This window comes from Trachemys scripta, chromosome 1 (assembly GCF_013100865.1).
Source record: "Trachemys scripta elegans isolate TJP31775 chromosome 1, CAS_Tse_1.0, whole genome shotgun sequence".
NCBI classification, from domain to species: Eukaryota; Metazoa; Chordata; order Testudines; family Emydidae; genus Trachemys; species Trachemys scripta.
The window spans coordinates 24,276,455-24,303,074 of record NC_048298.1 but is presented as its reverse complement, the minus strand read 5'-3'; the positions used below and the strand labels follow the sequence as shown (position 1 = coordinate 24,303,074).

The 26,620-nt window shown below is 39.4% G+C and overlaps 1 protein-coding gene across 2 annotated transcripts in view; it reads left to right on the top strand.

Moving 5' to 3' along the window:
- RELN (reelin) overlaps positions 1 to 26,620 on the top strand; it is a 438,814-nt gene that overhangs the window by 328,780 nt on the left and 83,414 nt on the right. For both annotated transcript variants that reach the window (XM_034766139.1, XM_034766147.1), the window contains exons 24-31: positions 1,238 to 1,424; positions 9,075 to 9,280; positions 11,522 to 11,693; positions 11,958 to 12,158; positions 16,095 to 16,330; positions 19,534 to 19,691; positions 20,828 to 21,035; positions 25,468 to 25,544. In XM_034766139.1, coding sequence (XP_034622030.1) covers positions 1,238 to 1,424; positions 9,075 to 9,280; positions 11,522 to 11,693; positions 11,958 to 12,158; positions 16,095 to 16,330; positions 19,534 to 19,691; positions 20,828 to 21,035; positions 25,468 to 25,544 — 1,445 coding nt within the window. The remainder of the gene's footprint in view (positions 1 to 1,237; positions 1,425 to 9,074; positions 9,281 to 11,521; positions 11,694 to 11,957; positions 12,159 to 16,094; positions 16,331 to 19,533; positions 19,692 to 20,827; positions 21,036 to 25,467; positions 25,545 to 26,620) is intronic.

Here is a 26,620-nt window from a genome sequence, read left to right as displayed (position 1 = left end):
TCACCATCCTGTCCCAGGCATAGGGAATATGACCAGGGCACTGCTGTGACCAGCTGATCCCATGTTGTCAGAGTGGACCCCTGGGTGGGTACTATTTGGCAGCCAGTATCACACTGAACTGTATTTAGGCTTCTGTGACTTATACCAGGGACTTGGCTAGTGCCTACTGGCCTCAAGATCATCTAGATACCACAGTGACTGGCATGTTTTTAAATAGCTAGAGAGAGAAAAAATATGATGGTATTTTTAAAAAATATAGAGGTCGTGGATATAGAAAAAACGTAACCAATTAATGTTTATTCGCATTGTAAAAACATAGAAAAGCGTAGTAGACTAACAAATTTCAAGACCTCTTGGACACTGCAAAGTAGTCAATGTGCTCCACACCATGGCCAGAACTTTACAGGGACAGCAGGGATACAACTAAGATCCATCTACACCAAAAGCAAATGTCCCTGCCATGTGAGCAGGAGGAAAACCTCTGATAACTATTAATATTCTAGAACCTAAGACACAGAATTGAGCTGTGGTACATGTCCACACAAGATAGGTCATTACAGGAGAGATTTTCTAAGTCACAAATGGAAGTCAGTAACCCAAATGCCATTGACTTTCTCTCCCTATAGTATCATTCATTTACCTTCCATCCCAAAAGATCAGAGTGTTTTGACTATATAAATGCAGATATAACTAACCACTAAAATGTAGCCATCTCGGGGGGGAGAGAGACAGCAACACTATGTAACTGTAAGTGGAGGAGAAGTTTTGATCATGGTCACTAGGACAAGCCCCTGTTCTTAAATATCTCATGAAACTTTTTGTAAGGACAGATTTTTAACAGTTCATGGGCCCTTCTGTGTGTGGTCAACTTGTATATGCTCTAATTCCAGTTTGCTAATACTCCCTCCAAATCAGGGATTGTGCAATACACAGGTCAGAAGATGTGCAGAAGTGTGCAGGCCTGTTTGGAAATTTGGCCGTTAATACCCCTGTGAACAGAATAGCCATTACATTTTTTGTCTCATTGGAAACATCTACCTACATAGTAGCTTCTGTATATCTGTTTCAGAAGGGCTGAACTGACCATGCCAGGACCTGAACTTGTGATTCCAGGGAGTCTGATTATTTCACAACTAACTTAGAAGGGCTGCTGCATTGCTTTAAAGTAATTGTGGATAACATCAAGTAGAATATATATGTATCTTTAGGAACCTGGTGTCTTTATGCTTCTCTCCAGGTGTGATCCAGGATACCAGGGCACTGAATGTCACCCTGAGACTTCCCTCCCTTCAACTGTAATGTCTGATTTTGAGAACCCAAATAGTTTGAAGACTGAATGGCAGGAAGTTATTGGGGGAGAAATTGTAAAACCTGAACAAGGCTGTGGGGTCATTTCTTCTGGATCATCCCTCTATTTCACCAAGGTACGGCCAAGAGTTGGATAAATTAGAAACACTTTACATACAACTTTTAAGTGGAACCTAATTTCATTGTACATCAACAAAGAAGGAGATTGGTGTGTGTGTTAGGAAGAGATACAAGACTAGATGACATGCAGTACCTAAATGCAAAACAGACAAAAATATGGATATGTGTGCAGAACAATGCCAAGTTAGTCTTTTTACAGACAAAAAGGATGGGAATGCAGAAGTTGATTGTTCACCTAAAAAAACCCATGTGTAATGGGAGAAAGTAAAGGATCAGTGATGTACCTGAGAAATTTGCATATTAATCTGCTATTGTTTATAATAGGATTTGTATATATACTGTATTTTCTTTCAAGTAACTTACAACTCCCATTAGTGACTATTCTTTAATTCTTTTTCCTAAGAAAGGGCAGTAGTCTTTCTTTCAGAGGCTAGTTCTTTCCCTAGACCCTCAAGGCATTCAACTTTTTGTGAAGTCAAGGAACTGGAACTGGTGAAAATACAGATATGTTACTCCTCCAGCCTTCGGTAAAATGCCTGGTTAGCTCTTATGAGATACTTTGTTTGCATGACTCAGTTGGCTCACACACAAAAGTAACATGAAACAAAGAGAAAATTAGGAAATGTGCAGATCAATAATATATAATCAGATGAAAGCAAAAAGATACTTTTAGAACCAAATGTACGATTAGGAGAAGTGCTTTGTGGTCACAGATTTACTTTTCTTCTTACATTATCTCGGCTGTAATATCTGATTTTCATTACAGAAAGGAAAACTATACACCTAGTTATGTGGATTCCTTTTACAAGCCTGATCCAACTGCCACTGCAGTCAATAAAAGTTGGATCAGACTCCTAGAGGAATAAATTAATATGTTAAGCTGTGTAATTGTACGTTGTTTATCTCATGTACAAAAATCTATCCCATCAAATAATTTTCAGAACTTCTATATACATGCAGGGGTGCTGGAACAATTTTTATAGTGGGGGTGCTGAGAGCCATTGAACCAAAGTGTAAACCCTGCCTATAATGGAAAACACTTCAAGTCAGGGGGTGTGGCAGCATCCCCAGTATTCCCAATTCCAGCACCTATGTATATGTATACAGCCAAGTCTCCTGGAAATGCAATGCTGTTCTGCAAGTTTCATAACAGACCAATCAGTCTAACTAGCTAATTGTGATAATTGGATTTTTGATATAATTGTCTTCTCTATTAGATGTTCCTCCTTCTGGCTCATTTTCTCAAGCCAAGTTTCTCAAAGTAATTTGCTAAATTAGAATTAACCTGCTATGATCTGGGGTTCTCTTTTATTATTTTTCTTCTTATTTCTGCTTAGGAAGAGTGAAAATCTCATTTAGAAATTCTTGGCTTCTTTCTATTGATCTCTAAGGGTTAGTTTAGCATTTATTTTTTCAGTAGCAGCAGTCTGAGTGCCATAATTGAAGGTGGCTTATTTAATTTGTGTTTAGATGTTCTGTGTTCAATGCACCTCGCTGCCATGGTGATAGATGTTATAATAAATTATTTGTAATCATTGGCTGACATTTGTGTGTTGTTTTTGGAGCACGTACACATGTGTTGCTATTTCTTTGTATTTGTTCAAATAGCCACTTTGTATTTGAACTTCTAATGTTTACTGCCATTATCAGTCTCTCATTTCAGGATTAATTTTGGCTTTGTTCTGCTGAGTCCTGATTTATCTTTTATATCTCATTTTAATCAGTTGTAGGTGTGTTTGCATCACGGTACTCTTTCAATTAGCCCCCTGCATTTCCTTTGTGATTTTGCAAAACTGGAGGCCTGTTTTAATTAACCAAATTCTGTAGCTGATTATTCTATTGGTAGAATGGATTTTGTGTTATATGTTTGAGAAGTACTGCAAACCTATCTGAAATAGTATCTCAGTTTTTCACATGAAGCTTGATTCACCCCGGCTAGTTCAGGGGATGAAGTACATTGCACAAAGACCCTGAGTTATCCAGGACTGGTACACCCTCAGAAGATTGTGTGTTTACATGTCTTCCCCTCTCAGAAGTTCAGCTTGATCAGGACAGCTTTCAATTCCAGCTCAGTCGCTGAAGGAAGTTACCATGGAGGCTCCCAGGGGAATATCAGCCCTGCACTCTGGCCATGCTCCCTCCCTGGCTAGTGTAACCCATTTTTGGTACCATGCTAGCCAGTTTTGGACCCCACAGTAGAGTTGCTGTTGCAATCATCTTACCCCACCACCTTCTCATTCCAGGTAGACTTTCCTCATGCGGGGACCCCATATTATGTCAGAAAAGCTTATATAACTCAAAGTGAAACAATACCATTGGGTTTTAATTTAATTTCATGAGGCTCAAGGGATTTTTTGCATATCAAAAAAAGTTTTAAACCAATAAAATCTGCAATTGGCTGCAGAATTTCAAGAACTTAATTTGGTTCGTAAATTAATTTACAAAAGATTATAATGCTCTAGACATGTAAAGGGATTGATACTTTGATATACTGCATATACAGTGTATTGTACAGTCTAACTATGGAACTAGATGTATAATATTATGCATGTAATTCCAAAACAAAATGGAAGGATGCAGCAAGGTTTGGGCTAGAATGCTGTAGACATTTGTGTGTTCTGATTTTTCCATGAACTGAAGGAAAGGTTTAAATCCATCTCACTATTTGCTTGTAAAGTGTGGCTGGCGTTTTAAACCCCAACACTGAACCCTTGTCATTTATGTCCAGTTAGATCACATCAGTTGCCTATCATTGGGACTTGAAGTCTGAAGACAATCATAGGGGAAGACATGATAAAAAATTCAAAATTATAAATGTGGTTTGAAACATCTAAACCATCTTTGTAAACTCAACCAAGCTTCCTATTTTTAATGCTACTTTGTACTTGGAAATGGAGGAGAAATCCATGATTCTGTAGAAAATTAAAGAAAACATGAGTGCCCACTACTCTGTTCCACTGAGATCCTAAGTCTTATGTTTGTTTAGTGTACTCTGGAACCCAGAGTTCAACTTTGTTGCTGTTGTGGCAGATCAGTTAATATGATGTTGGGGGTGGAACAAACAATCCATAAATTCAGGTTCAGAGGGTTGATCCATTTTGTAGCCATAATTCAAAAAACAAAAGACTCTTCACAGCCAGAGCCTTGTCTTGATGGATCTGGTTCCGTGCTTACTCCAACCCAGTGAGACAGTGACTCCCGTAACACTCTTTTTTATAAAAAAGTTTTTAACCCAAACTGAGCTCAGCTCTCTTCCCTCCTGGCTGAATTCTTTGGTGAAGGCAAATCCCTCGGGGGAAATGGTAGGAGTTTTGGTACTTACTTCAGTTGAAACCTATTGAAGATTCACTGCTCCAGGAACGGGCTTTAATCACCTCCCTTCCAACTGTTGGGCAGTCAATACATCAGGTTACAGTTTTCAGTAAAGTTTATTCAGGTGCTTACCATAATGTCAGTGACTCTTACTGCCAAAATATGCCAAGTTACGGCTATTTTTAGAGCACAAAACAGGTGAAATCAGTGTTCTCTCTCCACCTGCACAGATATTCTTGGGTGATGGTTTTTCCTATCACCATCTTACCTATAGTAATGTATGGCAGTGCAGGATTGGTCAGTCCTTGAGCCTGATATCAGGTGATGAGCTCAACTTCATCTCCTTTTTGCTTCTCTAAATCTTCCTCTAAGATTTTTGTTCTTTTCTGATAATTCCTTGTAGTTTCTCCATTATCCTTCCCCCAGTCCAACCCCATTTCCTCTCTAAGTCTCTAGTTCAGTTTCCCTGTGTATCTCTGGACCTGTAATTCTGCTCTTCAAGCATCTTCATTTCCATAAACATGACTGAGACATATTAGAAATCCCTCCATATCTTATAGCACATAATTACAGTAGCACCAAATCCATCCCCAATGCACATCTTTACTAGATTGGCTGAGCTCTTGAAATTGCCTTGGAAGCTAGGGGCCAAAGACTCCGCCCATCACACCATAGGACAGCCATGAAGCCACTACGTGGCTGATAGTCCAGCATCATGGCTGGAGTAGCCTCCATGCAGAATGCAAAGTGTTGATAAATGCAAAGTAATGCACACTGGAAAACATAATCCCAACTATACATATAAAATGATGGGATCTAAATTAGCTGTTACCATCAAGAAAGAGATCTTGGAGTCACTGTGGATAGTTCTCTGAAAATATCCATTCAATATACAGCAGCAGTCAAGAAAGCTAACACAATGTTAGGAACCATTAGGAAAGGGATAGATAATAAGACAGAAAATATCATGGTGCCACTATACAAATCCATGGTACGCCCACACCTTAAATACTGGGTGCAATTCTGTTCACCCCGTCTTGAAAAAGATATATTAGAATTGGAAAAGGTACAGAAAAGGGCAGCAAAAATAATTATATGGAACAGCTACTGTATGAGGAGAGATTTAAAAGACTGGGATTTTTCAGCTTGGAAAAGAGATGACTAAGTGAGGATATGATAGAGGTCTACAGAAACATGACTGGTGTGGAGAAAGTGAATAAGGAAGTATTATTTACTCCTTCACATAACACAAAAACCAGGGGTCACCCAAGGAAATTAATAGGCAGCAGGTTTAAAACAAAAGGAAGTACTTCTTCACACAGTGCACAGTCAACCTGTAGAACTCATTGCCAGGGGATGTTGTGAAAGTGAAAACTATAGTGGGGTTCAAAAGAGAACTAGATAAGTTCCTGGAGGATAGGTCCATGAATAGCTATTAGCCAAGATGGTCAGGGATGCAACCCCTTGCTCTGGGTGTCCCGAGCCTCTAATTGCCAGAGGCTGGGAGTGAACAACGGGGGATAGATCACTCAATGATTGCTAGTTCTGTTTATTCCCTCTGAAGCATCTGGCATTGGCCACTGTTAGAAGACAGGATACTGGGCTAGATGGACCATTGGTCTGGCCCAGTATGGCCCCTTTTATGTGCTTAAACCAGCTCTATAGAGGGGGAAGTTTGGTGGACCTACATAGTGTCAAAGCCACTGGTCTCACCCTCAAATCCTTGCTGCACAGAGGGGTGTTTTGGGGGTAGGACCCTACAACTCCTGCTCCCATCCCAGCACAACAGTATTGCACTGGTTCTGTTGCAGGCAGGGCCCTCCATATAAAAGAGGGGTCATGTATTCAGAGTGGAAATATACTACTCTATAAAACCATTGTTGAACTTGATTCTGCCCTCCCCTAAGTTGATAACAAGGCAGACAATGATCACTTCAATAGTTCAATGTAGAGAAAGATGGTAAGTGTCCTTTGCTGGTACTCAAAGATACAGATAGCAAAACAGACTTCTAAATACTACCAGGCCAGTTCTGCTTTCTGCTGGCATAAATCCAGAGTAATTCATCATCAGACATACATAGTCTAATAAGGCTCATTGTGCCAGCCAGAGTAATCATTGTTGATGGCATCACACCAGAAGTCATGTAGTGAAGTTCCCAGATCTGGCTCAATCCTGCAAATCCAGGAAACTTGGGGTCAGTCTGTGAACATTCCTGGTCTGGTCAGGATGTCATGTCCACCTCTTTGCATGTCAATGGAAAGTTTGAGAGCATGATGTGCTGGGCTGGTTTTGTCCATCCTAGTGAAATGGCTGAAGAGCATGTAGTGCTGCTTTTGAATATAATGAGCAGATAAAGGAAGGCCACATCCTTGGGAGATGGTGACATTTTGCATGTAGTCAAACCACTTTATGCTCAGGATTTGGCTCTGACAGTGATTTCACAGAGTAATTCCACTGACTTGAAATGAGCAAACCCTGATCTACACCAGTGTAACTGTGAGCAGAACATATCCGTATGTGCAAGTGAAACATACTTGCATGAGAACTGAAGGTAAAATGCCTCTCTTTTACCCCGTTGCAAGAGTTGACTTTATCCATTTCAATGAATTCTACCATGAACTGTCCCCATAAGGAGGTAATAGGAAGCAAAGATATCAAACATACTGATTCTAAAGTGTAGAGGAGAACCTGGAATTTGACTCTGCTACTCTGATCATTGGATCCTTGATAGTTGCCATGATGATGATGATGATTTAGGTAGCTGGGTGCCTCAGAAAAATGTGAAACCTTCAATTCAGATTCTTTTAAAAGATTAGGCTTGCATGGAGGAAAATGAATGAAAAACAATAGGGGAGAGGGTCGGATGGCTATGTTGAATGCTGTGAATACGAAAAAGTCTGTGAGTATGAGGTGAACGTATGCATCCGTGGTAAGAAAGTATCTTGGACCATGGAAACAACCCAGAAGAAAGAAGATATTTCATGGGTAGGTGAAAAAGAGAGTGAATGAGACAAGTATTCAGTCAGTGCTGCTCTGTGAGAGTAGATCCTGGACAAAAATGGTCCTAGTTTTTTTTTAAGATGCAATATGGAAGGAAAATGCAGGAAATCAACAAGCATACTATGATAGGGTGTTAGTGTGTGCCAGCCCAGACCCTCGCATCCCTTTAAAGTCTGTGGGAATTGACAGTGGGTGAAGGGGGTCATTCACTGCTGGTGCTGCCTGGTGACTGGATGTTGCATAGCAGCTCTTTCCCCTCTGCCTGCTACTGATGGCCACATGGCCTCTATGGTGCCCAGCCTCTTCCTATGACTTGGCCCTCCAGCCAGGTCACTTTAAAATCAGTTCTCTTCTGGGGTAGTCCACGAACAAAAAGCAAAGGGAATTAATGCAAATAAACTAAGTTCATAGGAAATGGAGGGTAATGATTTCCGCTTAGGGTACATCAAAATCTAGGCCACCCTTCCCTCAGGGAGGGGCCTTCATGGAGTGGTCATCTGAGAGGCTCCTGCCTTCAGTCAGCCCTTTCCTCAGGAGCTGAGGGCCTTTCTTCTCTGGTCTGCCAACAAGGGAGCTGCTCTGCTACCCTTTTAAGCTCCTCCTCCAACATTTGCATGTCTTGCAGATGGGGGAGGAGGGGTGGAGTTACCTGAGCCCAGAGCAGCTCCTTAACCCTTCATTGTCCAGTGCAGGGTTTGTATACCCCATCACACAGTGCTAAACAATTTGCAGGATCTAGCCCTCAGACAAAGTGATAGTACAAGATTTGACTGGGAAAATTAGATGTTAAGGGCCAGGTTTTCAAAACACTTCAGTGCAGTTCCATATGTGTCACAATGGCAGTTGCTAGGTGCTGGACACTTGAAAATCTGGCCCTAAACGGTTCAGGGTATACAGGGTCTGTTCCCTCCTGGCTCCCTTGAGGGTGCAAGACACCAGAAACCCTGGGGAGGAACACAGAAGAGAGAGGGTCATTTTCAAAATTTACAAATGTGTGTTTAAGGCCTTGCACGCCTAGTGCTAAATAAATAATTTAAAAAACCATGGAATGCTGGGTTTGTGATGATAAAAATGTGTGCAGGATAGAAGTAGTGATACAGTCAAAAGTGATTACAGTGTAAAGAATGGCCAAAGTAGGGACTGTGTCTTAAAGCCCGATAAGGGGAGAATCACACTTGCACAAAATGGAACTCCTTTGCATTGCAGTATATTGTACATAATTTTCCATATACAACTGTGTTTGACATTGAGACATTTTCAATAAAAGTGTCTTAGTGTGATGATTAACAATCTGAGTACATTTATTTTTTTCTCATATGCCTCTGTACTACAGGATGGAAAAAGGCAATTGGTGAGCTGGGATTTGGACACCACCTGGGCAGATTTCGTCCAGTTTTACATTCAGATAGGTGGGGGGAGCTCTTCATGCAATAAACCAGACAACAGAGAGGAAGGTGTGCTTTTGCAGTACAGCAACAATGGAGGTATCAATTGGCACCTACTAGCAGAAATGTACTTCTCTGACTTCAGCAAACCTAGGTAAGGTATTGGGTCAAACTAAAGCCATATCATATCAGACTTTTTAAAAAAATCTATCTCTGTTTATTAAAAGGCAAAACAAAAACATTGCAAGGCATAATGCTTAAAATCTATTACAAGGAAACTCTTCCAGGCTTCAGTAGTAAAGTACTATGACTAAGAATGGAAAAAATCTAATAAAGCTGGACTTTAAAGAAAAACTGTAGTGAAAAAGTTAAGTGTCCAGTTAGTCAATCCAATGTGCAACATGACCAAATCACTAATGTATACATATACAAAATTAACAGGAAAATATAGAACTTGCCCAAAATGAGGTGCAGAAATTTGTTGTTTCCTTTTATCTCTGGTTTCAGCTCTGATGAATGTGTATTGATATTACATGTAAAAAAGTACATTAAAAGAACATTAAGGATGCAAAGTTAAACACTCCAAAATTAGGAAATGCCAGAATTAAGGTTGTTTTAATTGCATCTATTTATCTTAGGTACTTATATGGCTTCTATTACCATAATAAATCTTCACAGTCTTTAATGTATTTAGCTTCACAACACCCTTGGTGTGGTAGGTAAATACAATTATCCCATTTCTACAGATGGGTAACTGAGGCACGGAAGAACTGAGGGTAAAATTTTCAAAAGGCCCTAAGTAATTTAGGACTAGAACTGGTCAAGAATTTTTTGTCAGAATCATTTTCCCATGGAAAATGCCCTTTTTGCAAGAGAGAGAAAAGGAGGGCGGCCAGGGCTTCAGTGGGGCGCTCGCCACGCAGCCCCTCCCACTGCATCGCCTGCTGGGAGGGCTCTGTGCCGCTCCAGTCGGCTGGGAGGGAAGGACGCCGGCTACCCTGCCGAGTTTGCTGCAGGGCGCTCCCCTCCTCTGCACTGCCGCCCCCTACGGGGAGGCCAGCCTCTTGCAAACCTCTACTGAGCACATTTGAATGGTGACTTTCAAAGTGTTATAAGTCAGCAAAATTCTTGGCTTCTCTGGCTTGTTGCCAAATTTCAAGTTTCTGCTCCAAAGCATGGAGGTGCTTGAGCTGCTCATCAAAATAGTTATAAGGATATTTAACATATGCGAAAATGTATTTCCCTAAACTCATTCTCAGAAATGTCTGAACCATTTTCGCTGAAATTTTCCCCAAAATGTTCAGTTTGAGGCAGTCACCCAGCATGGAAAATTTCAGTCTGAATGGTTAAAATTTAGCAAAGTTATATGCACCTGAAAATTGGGTCTTATAATGGAAAATGCAGGGCATCCTTAACTATAAGCATCACAACCAGCTCTACCTGAAATGTTACAAATAGTTAATATGGAAGAATAGATGAAATGCCATTTATATCAGTAAGTAACTCTGATAACCCTATTTAGGTCACATGACATCAAGTATTATTGTTTTATTATTTATTGTATTGACATTTATACCTGCTATCACCATAGAAGTTAGGAGCTTACTAATAAAAAAACCCACAATAAATTACAGAACACACACAGTGGGTAATGTGTGGGAGGATTTCTTGAGTTGCCAAAAGAGAGACCATTAAAACTTATGTATTTCTAATTTAGATTACAATTAATGTGTTAAAAATAACTCACAACATAGGAGCCATTCCTTTAATATGTGCTAAACAGAGAACATTTGAAAATCCTGTTCTATTCAATAAAGAACCAGCCAAAATGTGTATCCTAATTAATTAGTTCAAAATATGACATTGTTTGGACTAAAATAGTCTCTGTTTACACATAAGACATAGTTCTAATATGTCCAAGTCAATGGTACTGAATGAAGTTTATTCAAGTAGGACATAAAATAACTCTTTGTGTTACTGTTATTCTTATTCCTATACTTATCAGAAAGATACTTGCCCTAAGGATATCACCAAAAAGGGAATGCCTAATTTGCTGGAATCGTCTTCTGATATTGCTATGGAGAATTATTATGAAACAGTCCTGCTCTCAATGATAGCTTTCTAGATTATTGTTATTTATTGTTTTTATTACAGTAGCTTCTTACAAGCCCTTCTGAAATCAAGGCCCCATTGTGCTAGGCAAGACAAAGGATGTATCATTATCCCCATTTTACACATTGGGAGCTGATTTCCAAGGATTTGGAAGATTTCTAAGGCTTCCCACCTGTAAAACAGATTTTACCTTTTCTGGCCTCCACCCTCTATTCTACAGTGTTTCATATGTCTCTTTAAGAACTGAGTGTTTATATAGTTCTGCTAAAATCTTGTCTTTTAGATTTGTCTATCTTGAGCTTCCTGCTGCTGCAAAGACTCCTTGTACTAGATTCCGCTGGTGGCAGCCGGTATTTTCGGGGGAAGGCTATGACCAGTGGGCCATTGATGATATCATCATTTTGTCAGAAAAGCAGAAGCAGATCATTCCTGTCATTAACCCAACATTACCACAGGTAATAAGAAATGCCGGTAAATAGGTACCTTAATGAGTTTTCTTTGAATTTACTGACTGCTTTTAAAGAAAACTGAAGTATTTGCAGGTATATCCTTGTCTGTCTAGGTATTTGTATCACCCTTATCATAATAGATGTGGAGCACCTAATCCTGGTGCTAAGTGATTTACACGCGTAACTCCCTGTTCATCGAGATAGAAAAGAGTGTTTGAAAGTTTCTTCATTGTGTGGTGGGATGTTTGATGTCTCTTTCATTTCTGCCAGAACTTTTATGAGAAACCAGCATTTGATTACCCTATGAACCAGCTCAGTGTGTGGCTGATGTTGGCTAATGAAGGGATGACCAAAAATGAAAGTTTCTGCTCTGCCACTCCCTCAGCAATGATATTTGGTAAATCAGATGGAGATCGATTTGCTGTGACTCGGGATTTAACACTGAAACCTGGATATGTCCTGCAGTTCAAGGTATTCTTTTCTTTCAGATCTCTCCAGTTCAGGTTGAGGTGTCGAGCATTGATCCTGCAACCCTTTCTCATGTAAATATTTCTTACTCACCCACGCAATCATAGTGATCTTAACAGGACTGCTCATATGAATAAGAACTACTTGTAAGATTAAAGGTGGAAAAACATCCTTCCCATTTCTGCCTGTGTAAAAGATGCAAAGGACATAAATACGTTGTCGTACTCTATTAACTAAGACCCTGCTTTCTGAAAGAAAAGGATAACAACTATAGAACAGGAAAGCTTTGTTTGTTTCACCAAAATAAATTTTAAAAACGTGTTATATTTTTAATAAGCCTCTGAAGTGTCATTATATTCCATTCAGTATCAGGAAATGCTACTGCAATGGGGTGTGGGGTGTGGAGAGAGACTGTATCCCATTTGGGACCCAGTCACTACAAAGCTTCCATGTGGCATGAGTACATTTTTTTATACTTGAAAGTATTTAAGAATTTACAAGCTGTTCTATACTCCAATGTGGATTTTTTAAATAATTAACTTTTATTGTGGCAGTGAATATAGGCTCCAATTAGCATTCTCTTCTTTAAAGGGCTTACAAAATTTTCTTTGCTGTGACAATACATCAGAATATAAACTCAAAAGGAAGTGAATTTGCTTTGACAAGCTGTTGTTTCTGAACCCTAATCAAAATTTTATTGAGTTTATAATGAAATCCCATTGGTGAATTCTGGGGGTCGGTTGCAATGCAATTTTAATGAGCTAGCCACAAATACATGGTCCTTACATAATTGGTGGATACAGATACTGAATAATTTACAAACAGAATTATTAAAGAGATCAGATGTTTACAGGCAGCTTTTCAATATAATTCCCACAGTTATATAAATATAGGCTGACCAGATAGCAAGCGTGAGAAATCGGGATAGGGGGTGGGAGGTAATAGGAGACTATATAAGAAAAAGCCCCAAATATTGGGACTGTCCCTATAAAATCGGGACATCTGGTCACCCTATATAAATAGGAAGTTGGCTAGAGTAAGGGAATTTGTAGAATAATCTCATTCCATTTAGAAGTTATGATGATAAAATACTATACCATCTGAGGACTACAGTACATTACATAAATCAGTGTTCATTGTGTTGTGCCTAAGACAGTTTTGCAAAACAAAAAACACTTAACTATGTAAATACCATTTCACCAGAAAAATATGCTAATCACATTTTGACACTTTTTCTACTTGAGTGACAAAATCATCATTCTGTAAGTGTTATACTCAGCAGGGATCCAAGCATGATGTATAGTCTAAATAAAGCAGACATTATTTAAAATGCTTTTCATTCTCGAAACTTTTAGCAAAGTAACAAACTAACAAACAAAAAAGTATCTATTGAAGCAATAATAACTCTTTCCTTTGTGTGTGTATTGATTAGGGTCTCAAATTAGGACAGTAGTTGAGCAGGTGTTTAAGTCTCTCTCTGGTCAGGAATCCACTTAAGCGGGTGATTAACTTCAACCTGCTTATGTTCCATTGCCATTCTTAACTTTAATCATATGTTTAAGTGCTTTCCTGAATCAGGTCCTAAATGTTGTGTTTTACACAGTATTAAAATTAACCATAGAAGTTATTCATGCTCTTTTTGTTATAAGGGAAATAGAGACAGTAATAATTACAGTCTGGATGTGGTATGTATTACTACCTGCTTGCCAGTAGATTGTCAGATATTTGCAGTGGAGTATTAAACGTAAGATGAGCACTCCATCATAGACTTTGCTTAGATTGGGCACAGTGATTTTAACTGTCTGTGATCACTTGCAGTCCAAAAGTTATTGATATATAGGTAAAACTGTACATCTTCCCCCCATGCTTAATAATTATACATCCTTGTGAAATAGTTGAATAATTTCTGCTTAACATAATTCAACCTCTATTTCTTTTTGGATTTAGTATTTCTTGCTCCAGCAAAAATTAGAAACCTATTCTCTCCATTTGCCATCACCTATGAATGGTCGGGGTAGAATTGGTGAGATAATGAAACATCTTATTTGGGCATAATTCCCTTATTGCATAAGCATATAGAATATAATAGAGAACCATATCCCTTCTATAGAATTCTATACAGGATGGTTCACAAATCTACAGAAGGGATAGCATTTTCTGTTTTGTAGACTCTAGAGTAATTTCAACAGGACCTTATTAATGTTATCCCTGTTACATTTTATAGGACTTTTCTATATGGCCTTATTTGATAAAAATGGCAAAATTTCACAGAAAATTTTTCTTGCAATGAATAATTTAACTAGCTATAGCTAGGAACTCCTCTTCTTGATAACTCCTTTGTTGCGAAAGGGTGTTCTGCTCCATCACTGGCATGTTCTAGAGGTCTCCTGCCCTCCACTTATTATTTTGGAAGGAGAGGTGAGATTCATACACCTTCCTTCCTATCCCTGACTGACCTTCAGAATGAAATTCCTCTCCATTAGTTCCCCAACATCCCCATTGCCAATGTATTGCCCAGACTTTACAAAGGAGGTACTTCATAAAACAAGGAGTGTTCTTTGTAACTGAGGTGCCTGGAGAACTTGTTTCCATTGTGAATACCAGTGTAGGGGATAATTTTGCCTAGTAAACCCAAGCATAGTCACATTTATCATAATTTGTCATAAATGTTTTGGCATTGTTTTACAAATATTTCATAGTAATGTAGAATTTCTACAGGTCAATAATAAAAGCTAATATCAGTTTTTCAAATATTACACTTGAAATAATTTGAAAACTGAAAGTGGTAGTTGACGTTTGTCTGATGTACGTTCTTATTTCTGAGAGCTGGTGGTACTGTTTGAATTTAATCAAGCTGCCTATATATTGGGGACTAATCCTGTACCTCTTGCTCACATACATAATCCAACTGGAATCAATGGACTAAATTGTGGTATGTGGCCAAATCCCTAAGCATTGGGTTGTATTTGGAATGTTGGGACGGATTGTGTCTCAGGGGACACAAATCCTCCTGGTGCAGGTGTAATGTGCAAGCTGCATTATCCCTGAGTATATTCCCCCTCTGTGAGGGCAGCTATGCACAGAGATTATGACTATCTTAGCCTCTTGCATAGGGTAAGGAAGGTTCCTTGCACCTTTCCCACCTATCCACTTGCACAAGGGTCATGCACAATCAGGCCCGAGATGATTCATGTGAATAAGAGATCCAGAATAGGGCCTTTTATGAAGAAGAAGGATACAGTGAATTTCAGTGTGCATTCTTTTCTATTCTGTACAGGTTCTTATACCAACTCTTGCAATTTGATTGCAAATCTCATGATATTTGGTGGTGTTCTTTCAACTCCATCAACTGGAGTCATGCGTTTATGTAAAATATTATTATTTTTAAACCAATCTCATAATTTTTTGGAGCCTGACTCATGATTTTTGAACGTTTGGGATTGGCAATATTGTTGTACTGCCTTCATCATCATAGGATATGTAATATTCTTCTCCATAGTACTTTTCAGCCCGACTCAGTGCTACAACTTGTTTAAGGACTTCTATGCACCTTTGCTTTCATTTATGAAGAGAGGAATAGAACACAAGCAACAGAATACTAGTCCAATAATAGTTGGGGTCTGTGTCCTTTATTGCAGAAATACAAGTACAGTGTTATACCTAATATGTTTTATGTGCATAAAATCCACTTTCAAGCATCACATTTTATGTGCCCAGCAACCTCAACAAAGATGCAGCAAAGATTTTTATTGAGGAATGCCTCAGGTATGAAATAGAGACCATTATGTTTTGGGATCTGTCTTTGGGTTTCCATATTTGATAGGAACTCTGCCTCACAAATTTTAAAATTACAGATTAGGTGCAGCTGATAACCAAAGACAAAACTGCAGGTCTCTACACCTCATCAACTCTACTCTGCTTTTATCATATTTCTTACAGCTGAACATCGGTTGCACTAATCAGTACAGTAGTTCTGCTCCAGTTCTCCTTCAATATTCCCATGATGCTGGTCTGTTCTGGTCACTTGTGAAAGAGGGCTGTTATCCTGCATCTCCTGGAATCAAAGGATGTGAAGGAAGTTCCCGGGAGCTGAGTGAGCCATCCATGTATTACACAGGAGACTTTGAGGAGTGGACAAGAATTACTATTATCATTCCAAGATCTCTTGCAGCCAGGTACTGTAGGTCTTTAATTCTGTGAATTATATTATGCAGTAGAACCTCAGAGTTATGAACACCTCGGGAACGGAGGTTGTCGTAACTCTGAAATGTTCGTAACTGAACAAAATGTTATGGTTGTTCTTTCAAAAGTTTACAACCCAACATTGATTTAATACAGCTTTGAAACTTTACTATGCAGAAGAAAAATGCTGCTTTTAACCATCTTAAGGTAAATGAAACGAGCACAGAAAGAGTTTTCTTACCTTTGTCAAATCTTTTTTTTAAACATTCCCTTTATTTTTTTAGTAGTTTACATTTAACACAGTACTGTACAGTATTTGCCTTTGGTGGGGGGAAGTTGGGTCTCTGCTGCCTGATTGTGTACTTCCAGTTCCAAATAAGGTATGTGGTTGAAGAGAGGAATAGAACACAAGCAACAGAATACTAGTCCAATAATAGTTGGGGTCTGTGTCCTTTATTGCAGAAATACAAGTACAGTGTTATACCTAATATGTTGTATTGTATGTTGTAACTCTGGTGTTTATAACTGAGGTTCTACTGTACATGTAAATTTGATTTCTGTACTTTGAGCCAATACTAGTAAGATGGTTAGCAAACTACCAAACCAAACTACATGATCCAGAAAGAATATATTCATTTCTCATACAAAACAGGGAAAAGCTTTTCATTTTAAAGGTGTCAGAACAGTCTATAAAATTAAATTACAAGGCAACAGGCAACAATAATAAAAATCGCATTTTAATTTGACATAAATCTTTTCATAATAGTGCTACTTTTCTTAACGCTTATCAGTTAGGTCAGCAACACCAGCAAGAGAGTGATAGGTCATATGAATCGAATAAGCTGTCTCAACAGGATTACTTTTGCAAACAGTTGCTACTGGATGACGAAAAAAACGGAAGGGTATTTGAGCAGCTATGTAATGTGCCATGTCATCGGATAATGATAAACATTATAAAGACTCCACTATGGAGTAGTGCCAATCAGTCAAATTGTATTCATAGCCAGAAAACCCCAAAACAAAAGAGGTAACTTTATCAGATGGCTTTAAGTCTAAGTTATAGTCCATTGCAAATGCAGGTGAAAAATCAGTGCTCTTAGATTTTTCAGTAGTTCCCATCAGTCACACTACCCACATAGAAACTTGATGAGTGGTCTATATAAATGAGAAAACCTCAAAGGTTTAGAAAGATTCTAACAAGCCCCAAAAGAGAGAGCCTTGTCTGAATCCTACTTGAACTTATTTAAATTTTCTCATTTCCATTTCCAGCCTTCCCACATCCTCAAATAAAAACTCTGAAGTCTGGCATACCCCTAGTTCTCCACATAGAAATATCCCTCCTGCTTCTCTCCAAAGCTACCATGCAATTATACACCTGTCTGTCCATATACCACCCACCGATTGAGATCATCTGCTCTCTTGTCTAACTCTCTCTCAGTGCAGCCATGCTATTGCTATCTGCAGTTTTCTGCCCTGTCAGACTGCCAGTCACTCCTTATGCTTCTCCCACTGCAAAGATTTTCCGTATATGGCATGTCATGTAGCAGATGGAGTCTGTGTCTTTACTGTGAGGAGTTGAATTATCAGTGTGTATCATAACAAGTTTTTTCAGTAATTAGCCAAGAAAAGCAGGTGCCAAGTCACACAAATCTGACACTAGCTGATTTGATTTACCCAAAACAAGCAGTACAGAATCAATAGCAGCAATCTGTTTGGCATTATGTTCAGTAGCATGATCAGGAAAAAAAAACAGCACAACTGAAAGAAAAAAGTTACCACCAGTATCATAAATTCAGCAGATTAGCATTACAGATGGGAGAGTATTATGTGATTCCTAAAGTGTCAACATTGCATTGGTTTTGTACCAATTGGGAATTTGTGCTTCTGGGGTTATTTCTGGAATATGCTGTGTGGTTAGTTGGTGGAATGTGGTGGAGAGCTGACAAATTAAAATATGCCTCTTGTTCCTCACTCAGATACCATGGTCATGGATAGTAGAAAAAAAACAATAGATACATTAGAAAGGGTAAAAAGGATGGTCATGTTGTTAATGCACTGAAGTGGGAAACAAGAGATCTTGATTCAGTTCCTAGCTCTGCCACAGGCTTCCTGTGTGACCTTGGGTAAATCAGTTAACCTCTGATCCCTGTGGCCATTACTCACAGCTTACCTATCTTTTCCAAGCCAACTTCCAATCTATAGGAGAGTCAGGAACTTGTAATGGTTCACATGATGAGCACATTTTGGATGTTAGAACTAGCTGGGACCAGCATCAGACAGGAGACAAACCATCTGGAAACCTTCCTGATCCTTTAACTAGCAACTGTAAAACCACTGACAAGGCAAATTCCCAGATGTCATCCTCCTACAAATTGATCATTATTATAAGGATTAAAAGAAAAATTATTTTTCTATATAGACACCTTTTTCATTGACAAATTTCTTGAGCAATGGGCCAGACCCTGAGCTGATGTAAATTAGTATAGGTCCACTGAAGATAATGGAAGTGTGCCAATTTACACTGGTTGAGGATTTGGCCCATTGTTTTTAAGGAATAGTTTTTTGGCCATAATATGACCCAGGACTAAGACACTTACTATTCTGGTTAGGTGCACAAAGTACTTTAAGTGTCTTTACCTACAATTATTTGCAGATATTAGCTAATTCTTGTAATAACTGAATATTCATTTCTATATGCATTTTACACATAAATACACTGTACCATCAGTTACGTTCTGCATCCTTGTCAATACTAGATTCTTTTATTAAGTACTGTAACAAATGGGTTTCAGCAATTTAAAAACTTAACTACCCGCTCAGCAGTGACTAAAGCTATTTGCAGAACTAAAAGGAGCCAAATCACAAAGACAGCATCTATTCAGTTCACTCCTGCCTACTGATAAGCCACGTCAGGCACAGTGCACGACATTGGGCATTGTGCTGCCAGAGAAATAAAGGAGGTCACAATACATAGAAGAAACTGTCTGGAAGGAAAATCCATAAGGAAATTTCACAAAAATATAGGGATGTAAAGAAAATGGTCAGTGTTTTCCAAGCACACATTTGTATCTCATTTATAAAGGCTCTTCTAGCAACGCTTCTTTTAGTTTTCAGCATGAGATAGCAGATGAAATATAAAAGGGATATTAAAGCAATCAGCAGTAATGCTGTGCCTTTGGTTATCATTTCTTCACAGTAAGACTAGATTCCGCTGGATCCAGGAGAGCAGTTCTCACAAGAACGTGCCCCCTTTTGGCTTAGATGGGGTTTACATCTCAGAGCCTTGTCCCAATTACTGCAGTGGTCATGGGGACTGTGTCTCTGGAGTCTGTTTCTGTGACTTGGGCTATACAGGTAAGGCTACATTATTTATATGTGACTGCTGTAAGCATGTTTATGATGAACTAATGTTTAAAATGTATCATCTCATTATTTTTCTCTGCTATAGAGGAAAAACATGATGTCATAAATTTCACAAGTCTGGAGTGAGAATCTTTTTTTTTTTTTAATTCCGTAAAAGCACATTTCATGAGCTAGTAAATCCAACACTGCCAAAATGGAACATTACAAGCGCACATACACTAGTGATGTTTTCTGACCATTACGACCTTTGAATGTTGCCATCCATATAAATGGGGAGAGAGAGAGAGAGAAAGAGATAAAAGAGAACACTGGAGAAAATATTATAAACTAAAAAGTCTGCTTTGAATTTTTTTGGCCAATCTTCAAAAGAATTCCTTCTGTTTTCAGTCCCCTGGCCTCGAGATGGCATGTGATCAGGAATGAACATATGTTATGACAGACCTTCTGTGGAAAATTCTGTTCACTTGTGGTTTCAAGTGTTTTTATAAAGAAAAAAAAACTGTGATTGACACAACCAGTTGCATATACAACTTTTCTGAACCTCTACAACAGCAAAGCAACAAACTAACATGTTTTGCACTTAAACAGAAGCAATAGGATAACACCTTTTCTGTTTGCAAAAACTGTGTTTGATCAACGTAAAATGTTGCAACATTCACTGGAAAAATTAAACATCCTGCTACTCTGAGAAGGGAGGTTAGGGGCAGGGCCGGCTCCAGGCACCAACTTGCCAAGCAGGTGCTTGGGGCGGCCACTCCGGAGAGGCCACGTCCAGCTATTCGGCGGCAATTCGGCAGACAGTCCCTCACTCCCACTTGGAGCAAATGACCTCCCCCCTAATTGCCGCCGCAGATCGCAATCGCAGCTTTTTTCTTTTTTTTTTTTGCACCGCTTGGGGCGGCAAAAACCCTGGAGCTGGCCCTGGTTAGGGGAGGGAGGCTTATTTTGACTAGAAAGGGTGTTTGTAAAGAGGATTAAATGGAGGTGCAATCGTTTCATCATGAAGCTGTCTCATAAGAGTCTAATATGTGGAAGTAATAATACCGTTTGCCAATTTACTGCCTCTGACCTTTACTGTTCAGCACTATTTCAACAAAGCATCTCCTATATATTTTTTTCTTCTGAAGCCGCACATGGAACCTGTGTGTCTAATGTACCTAATCACAGTGAGATGTTCGACAGGTTTGAGAGGAAGCTGAGCCCTCTCTGGTACAAGATAACTGGAGGTCAGGTTGGAACAGGCTGTGGAACACTCAGTGATGGGAAATCTCTTTACTTCGATGGTCCCGGCAAAAGGGAAGCAAGAACTGTCCCTCTGGACACCACAAATATCAGGTCAATAGTAAATACTGCTTCTTGGAAAATGTATGTATATTAGCATTGTGTCCCCTGTATTGTTATAGCGGTAAAGCGAGAGAGGGTATGAACCATTCTTGTTTTTACTGCAACCAATACATTATTAAGGTGCATCTTAGAGAGAAAATGCAGCATGCTCCAGCAGAAATTACTCTTTTTGAAAACTCTTGGCAAAATCCTTCCCTTCCTTGGAAAAAAAAAAAACTCAGAAGGGAAAAAGTTAAGATATGCAAGGGAATGGCAGCCTAGAAAATGTGATCCATTCACCCCTCTGGAAGGATGGCTTAGCAGCGGGCTCTAGATGGAACAGGCAGGAAGTATGGCCTTGAAATTGTACAAAACCAGAGAATCCATAAAGAATCTATGCCTCAAACATGCAGAAAGCCTCCTTCTTCACAGGCTGTCCTGTACATCCTGACAGCATAGCCACAGAGCCGTTGTCTGCCCGCCTGCTGCTGTACACTACCTCCATTTATAAGGGGTGCAGAAATTGGAGTGGGAGTTAATCCTGTAGGGTCAGGAATAAGTAATGCAACAATTTGCCCCATCATTTTTGGGTGATTTCTATGGGATCATACTACATAGAGTGGGCAGTCCCTAACGCCACTATTTTTCAGCCCATTCACTGCCCCAAAGAACCCTACATATTGTATTGTGTGTGCAGGGGCTTCAGCGAGATTGCTGACATCTTGGAGGGGGGCAGCATGCAACATAACACAGCTGCCTTTTTTGTGTGTATCACTCATGTTTGGCTGGTATTTGTGTGCAGTTGCTACTCCATGAACCATGTGACAGAGGAGATCACCTAGTTCTGTGTCCTGATGGGTCATATCAGATTTTTGGAATCTTATGCAGTTAATAACAGAGCATAATGTCTGAAGTAAACACATCATAGTAAAACTTATATGCAAGTTGCACTTATAATTACTTCTCCTGTCACACAGAAAACCTATTGTAAAACCCAGGGAGTATCTTCACATTAGTACTAAGCCATTTTTAATTCCAGACGTTCACATGGATAGCTTTCTGGTTTTAAAAGAGTTTGAAACCGTTTTAATTTTTTTAAATATTTCAAACTTTACAGAGTTGGAGTTGAAGCTCCTTCTTGACACTTTTAAACTATTATCATTCCTGGTTTGCATGAAAAAGTTGTCATGCGTTTCAAAATTGCCCCAGTAATTTTAATTGCCTATAGTGACACCTACTGTTAAAACTAGTAAAGAGCCCTATTCTCAAAACATGGCTCACTATAGCAAGGACACTGTTTCACCTGCAGTATTTACATCCATTAGGCGGCCAATATGATACCTGGATGCTATTTTATCACTGATTAGTCACTGCCTCCTGCTCTTAATCTTTTTCCCCTGTGGCTTCCTTCACTATCAGCTCAGTGAATGTAGTCACACATGGGGCCTGCCTGGCAGCTGCAGAAGCTAGATAAAAACTGTGGAATATATTTTTTTTCCAAGTGATGACATCTGGCTCATTGGTTGATTTGGCTCCCATCTGTGTTGCAGACTCTGTTGTTAATGGCTGTGGAATAGTCTCAGAGACTTGTTTTGGGCCAAACCCTTAAAGATTGGTTGGGCAGGCTGGTCCTACTGCATAACATTTTCATCTTCCTAGTCTATCTTCATGAGAAACTACTAGTCATAAAAAAAGGGATTTTACAATAGAACTGTATTTTTTTCAAATCTGTCACCAGCTAGTGTTTAACTACCCGAGTACTGTATTATACAGATATATACACGTCTGGTAGTGGCTTTCAAAACCAAGGCATGGGGCAGAGGGTCTACATTGGTTCACTTTTGGGCATATGGGATTAGATCCAGAATAAGGCTCAGATGGACATGACCTTGCTAGTGTCATCCTAGTTCCTGTAGACATACAGTACATAACACACACAACACACAGTTTGAGACAACTGAGCATGAGTACAAACTGTGGTTTAGAGAAGTCAAGAAACAGGGCTAGAGGATTATGGTGATATTCATGCACAACTGTGCAAGTGAAACTTGTGCAGCACCTGCACTACATTATGCTTGCCTATAGTCCTACTCCCTGATTTTGAGCTCACTGGTAGCAGTGCAAATCAGGTGTACCTCCTGTGAAGAGAATGGAGTTAAACACTGGTATGAAATCAGTGTGAGTAGAGGATCGAGCCCATGGTCTTTCATTTTCATAACCCACAAATTCACCCACTAAAATAAGTATATTTAAAATAACCTATTTAAACATTTTACTTTGTTATGTAAGTGCTTTTCAAAAGGCACTTTATAAGCTCCCACACAAGCTAATTAGTCATGGGGGGAGAGGCAAAGTATTGTCATGGATCAAAACTGGCTAGGAGACAGAAAGCAAAGAATAGGCATCATGGCAAAAGATTAGCAGTAGGGCACCTCATGGTTTTTCACTACGTCCCACTGTTGCTTAATATATTTATTAATGGTCTGGAAAAGGGAGCGGGGAGAAATGAGTAGTGAGGTAACAACATTTACAGATAACATAAAGTTATTTAGGTTGGTCATGGCCTGAGAGGACTGTGAAGAACTTTGGAGACACCGCCCAGGTCTACACTAGTGGGGGGGGTTGACCTAAGATACGCAACTTCAGCTACGCGAATAGCTTAGGTCGACTTCCTTGGCTATGAGGATGGCGGCGAGTCGACCGCTGCCACTCCCCCGTTGACTCCGCTTCCGCCTCTCACGAGCTGGAGTTCCAGAGTTGACGGGGAGCGCAATTGGGGATCGATTTTATCGTATCTACACTAGACATGATAAATCGACCCCCGATAGATCGATACTGGTGGATAGTGAAGACCTGCCCCTAAAGAAGCTATGCAAATGGGAAACATAACACCAAATCTAACATGACACCAGAATCCAATACTGATAACTGCAAAACAAAAGCACATTGGAGAGGAAAAGTTAAACTGCTCTTTCACCATACAGGGTTCAGATCAACTGTATAAACTCAAGAAAGGGGCCTGGACATCAGTGTAGACAGCTCAGTGAAAACCTCGGCTCAATATGTAATCGCAGTCAGAAAAGTTAACAAAATGGTAGAGTGAATAAGAAAAGGGATGTAGAATAATACTGAAAATATTATAATGCCATCTTATACCTCAAGGGTGTGGCTTCCCCTGGAATACTGAGTGCAGCACTGGTCACCTCATCTCAAAAAGGATATTGCAGAATTAGAGGGGGTGCAGAGAAGGGTGATGAGAATGATCAAAAGCATGGGAAAACTCTAATAGGAAGAGAGATTGAAAAGATTGGGATTGTTTATTTTAGAAAGGAGATAATTAAAGGGGGACAGGATAAAAGTATATAAAATAATGTATGGTCTAGGGAAAGTAGATTAGGAACTTCTGTTTTCCCTGCCTCATAATATTCAATTAAATGAGAAGATGGGAAATTCAAAATTGATCAAAGGAAATATTTTTTCACAAAACATATAATTAACCTGCGGAACATGTTGCCACAGGAAGTCATTGAGGCCAAACACTTAAGATTCAAAAAGGGACTGGACATTTATATGGATATCAGGAATATCCAGAGTTATCATAAATAATAATAAAAACTTTAGCAGGGATGTTAACCTCATACTTCAGGGTTTAAGCCAATCTCTAACTATTAGGGATCAAGATCAGCGCTAATGTGTGGAGCAGATTTTCCCACAACTATTACCAGATTCTTACACATTCATCTGAAGCCTCAGGGACTAACTACTGTCAGTGAAAGGATACTGGAGTAGGCGGACCTTGGCTCTGAACTAGTATGGTAATTCCTATGTTTCAATCTGTGCATAAACACTGCACTAGGATTACTAGGATTTTAATTTTATTGCTAAAATTTCAAAAAATAATACATGTGTCTGTCTTTCTCCCATATCATTCTCACAAGAGCTACCAAATCTCCACAAATGCAGTTGTATGAACCCATCCTTCGAGAAAGCCCAGTATTATGCTGTTAGACAGTAGTTTCACAAGGATAGAAATCCAGGTGGTTTTATTGCCACAATAATGAAACCACATTAAACTGCTTCAGAATGATTTTTTTAATTCTATTAAAGTTTTTTCAATGTTAGTGAATAGATACATTTCATTGTACAAGCAGTGCATTTGTTAAGCATGGTATCAGCTGTCTATACAAACACTGTTTGCTCTACAGACCCCATACTACTCCTTACTTGGGAAAAACTTCCCTAGACCTATTAGGTTGTTGATTTTGGTGGAAATTTTACCTAAATTAAGAAACGCTGAATAATGACCTAAATAAAAAATCTTCGTGATTTAGGGAAAATAGTTGTTTATACTGCATTTGTGTTTTGACATTTCAACAACAACAACAAAAACTAACAGTATTATATTTCTCTTGTAAGAACACTTTTTTTTAATTTTTTTAAACAGACTAGTTCAGTTTTATTTACAAATTGGAAGCAAAACAGCTGGTACTCTCTGCAACAAACCAAGAGCCAGGAATGAAGGTAATGTCCCTTTTCATTTGAAATCAGCTTTTAGCAGAGTTTTTGTTCATTGGATCTATTTTACAGAATTAATAAGATCATTACATAGTGTGACAAAGTTCCTCCTCTGCCTTGGTGGGTCCTGCGCTTATTGGCAGATTTGCTCGCCTCAGAAATTCACGGCAGCCCTCAGTTTGGCCAATTTTGCTAATGGCTCAAGCCTGCTGTTCACTCAGCTAACCTCATCACTGGCCAACATGGGGAAAGAGAGGAGAACAATCCCCACCTAGTGGGTCGGGGGACAGGCCAGGGACCTTCCCTTCTGGTGGGACCCACAGTCCAGGTCAACTCCTCTTGTATCCAATAGCGAGTTGGGAGGATGCGGGGAAACCAGGCCCACCCTCTACTCCGGGTTCCAGCTCAGGGCCCTGTGGATTGCAGCTGTGTACAGTATTTCCTGTAACAGCTGCATGACAGCTACAAATCCCTGGACTATTTCCCCATGGCCTCCTCCCAAAACCTTCTTTATCTTCACCGCAGGACCTTCCTCCTGATGCCTGATAACATTTGTACTCCTCAGTTCTCCAGCAGCACGCCTTCGCCTTCTCACTCTCAGCTCCTTGTGTGCCTCTTGCTCCCAGCTCCTCGCACATGCCTCACTAACTGAAGTGAGGTCCTTTTTAAACCGGGTGCCCTATTAGCCTGCCTGTTCTAATTTATTCTAGTAGCTTCTTAATTGGCTCCAGGTGTCCTAATTAGCCTGCCTGCCATAATTGGTCCCAGCAACTTCCTGATTGTTCTGGAACAGCCCATTATCTTACTCAGGAAAAAGGGACCTGCTTAATCTGGGGCTAATATATCTACCTTCGATCACTTTCCTGTAGCCCTCTGGCCTGACCCTGTCACAATAGTTAATACAAATCAACTAACTGTCCCCCTTTTATGAAGGGTACAGAAGTCTTTTTTAAATAAAAAACAAGCAATCTATTCCTAATTACTGTTCCACATTTTGAACTCCTATTTACCTCCAAGCCACACAAACCTGATGTTAACCTTATTATATGTTATTCACCTCATGAATGCAGAATTATGAAACT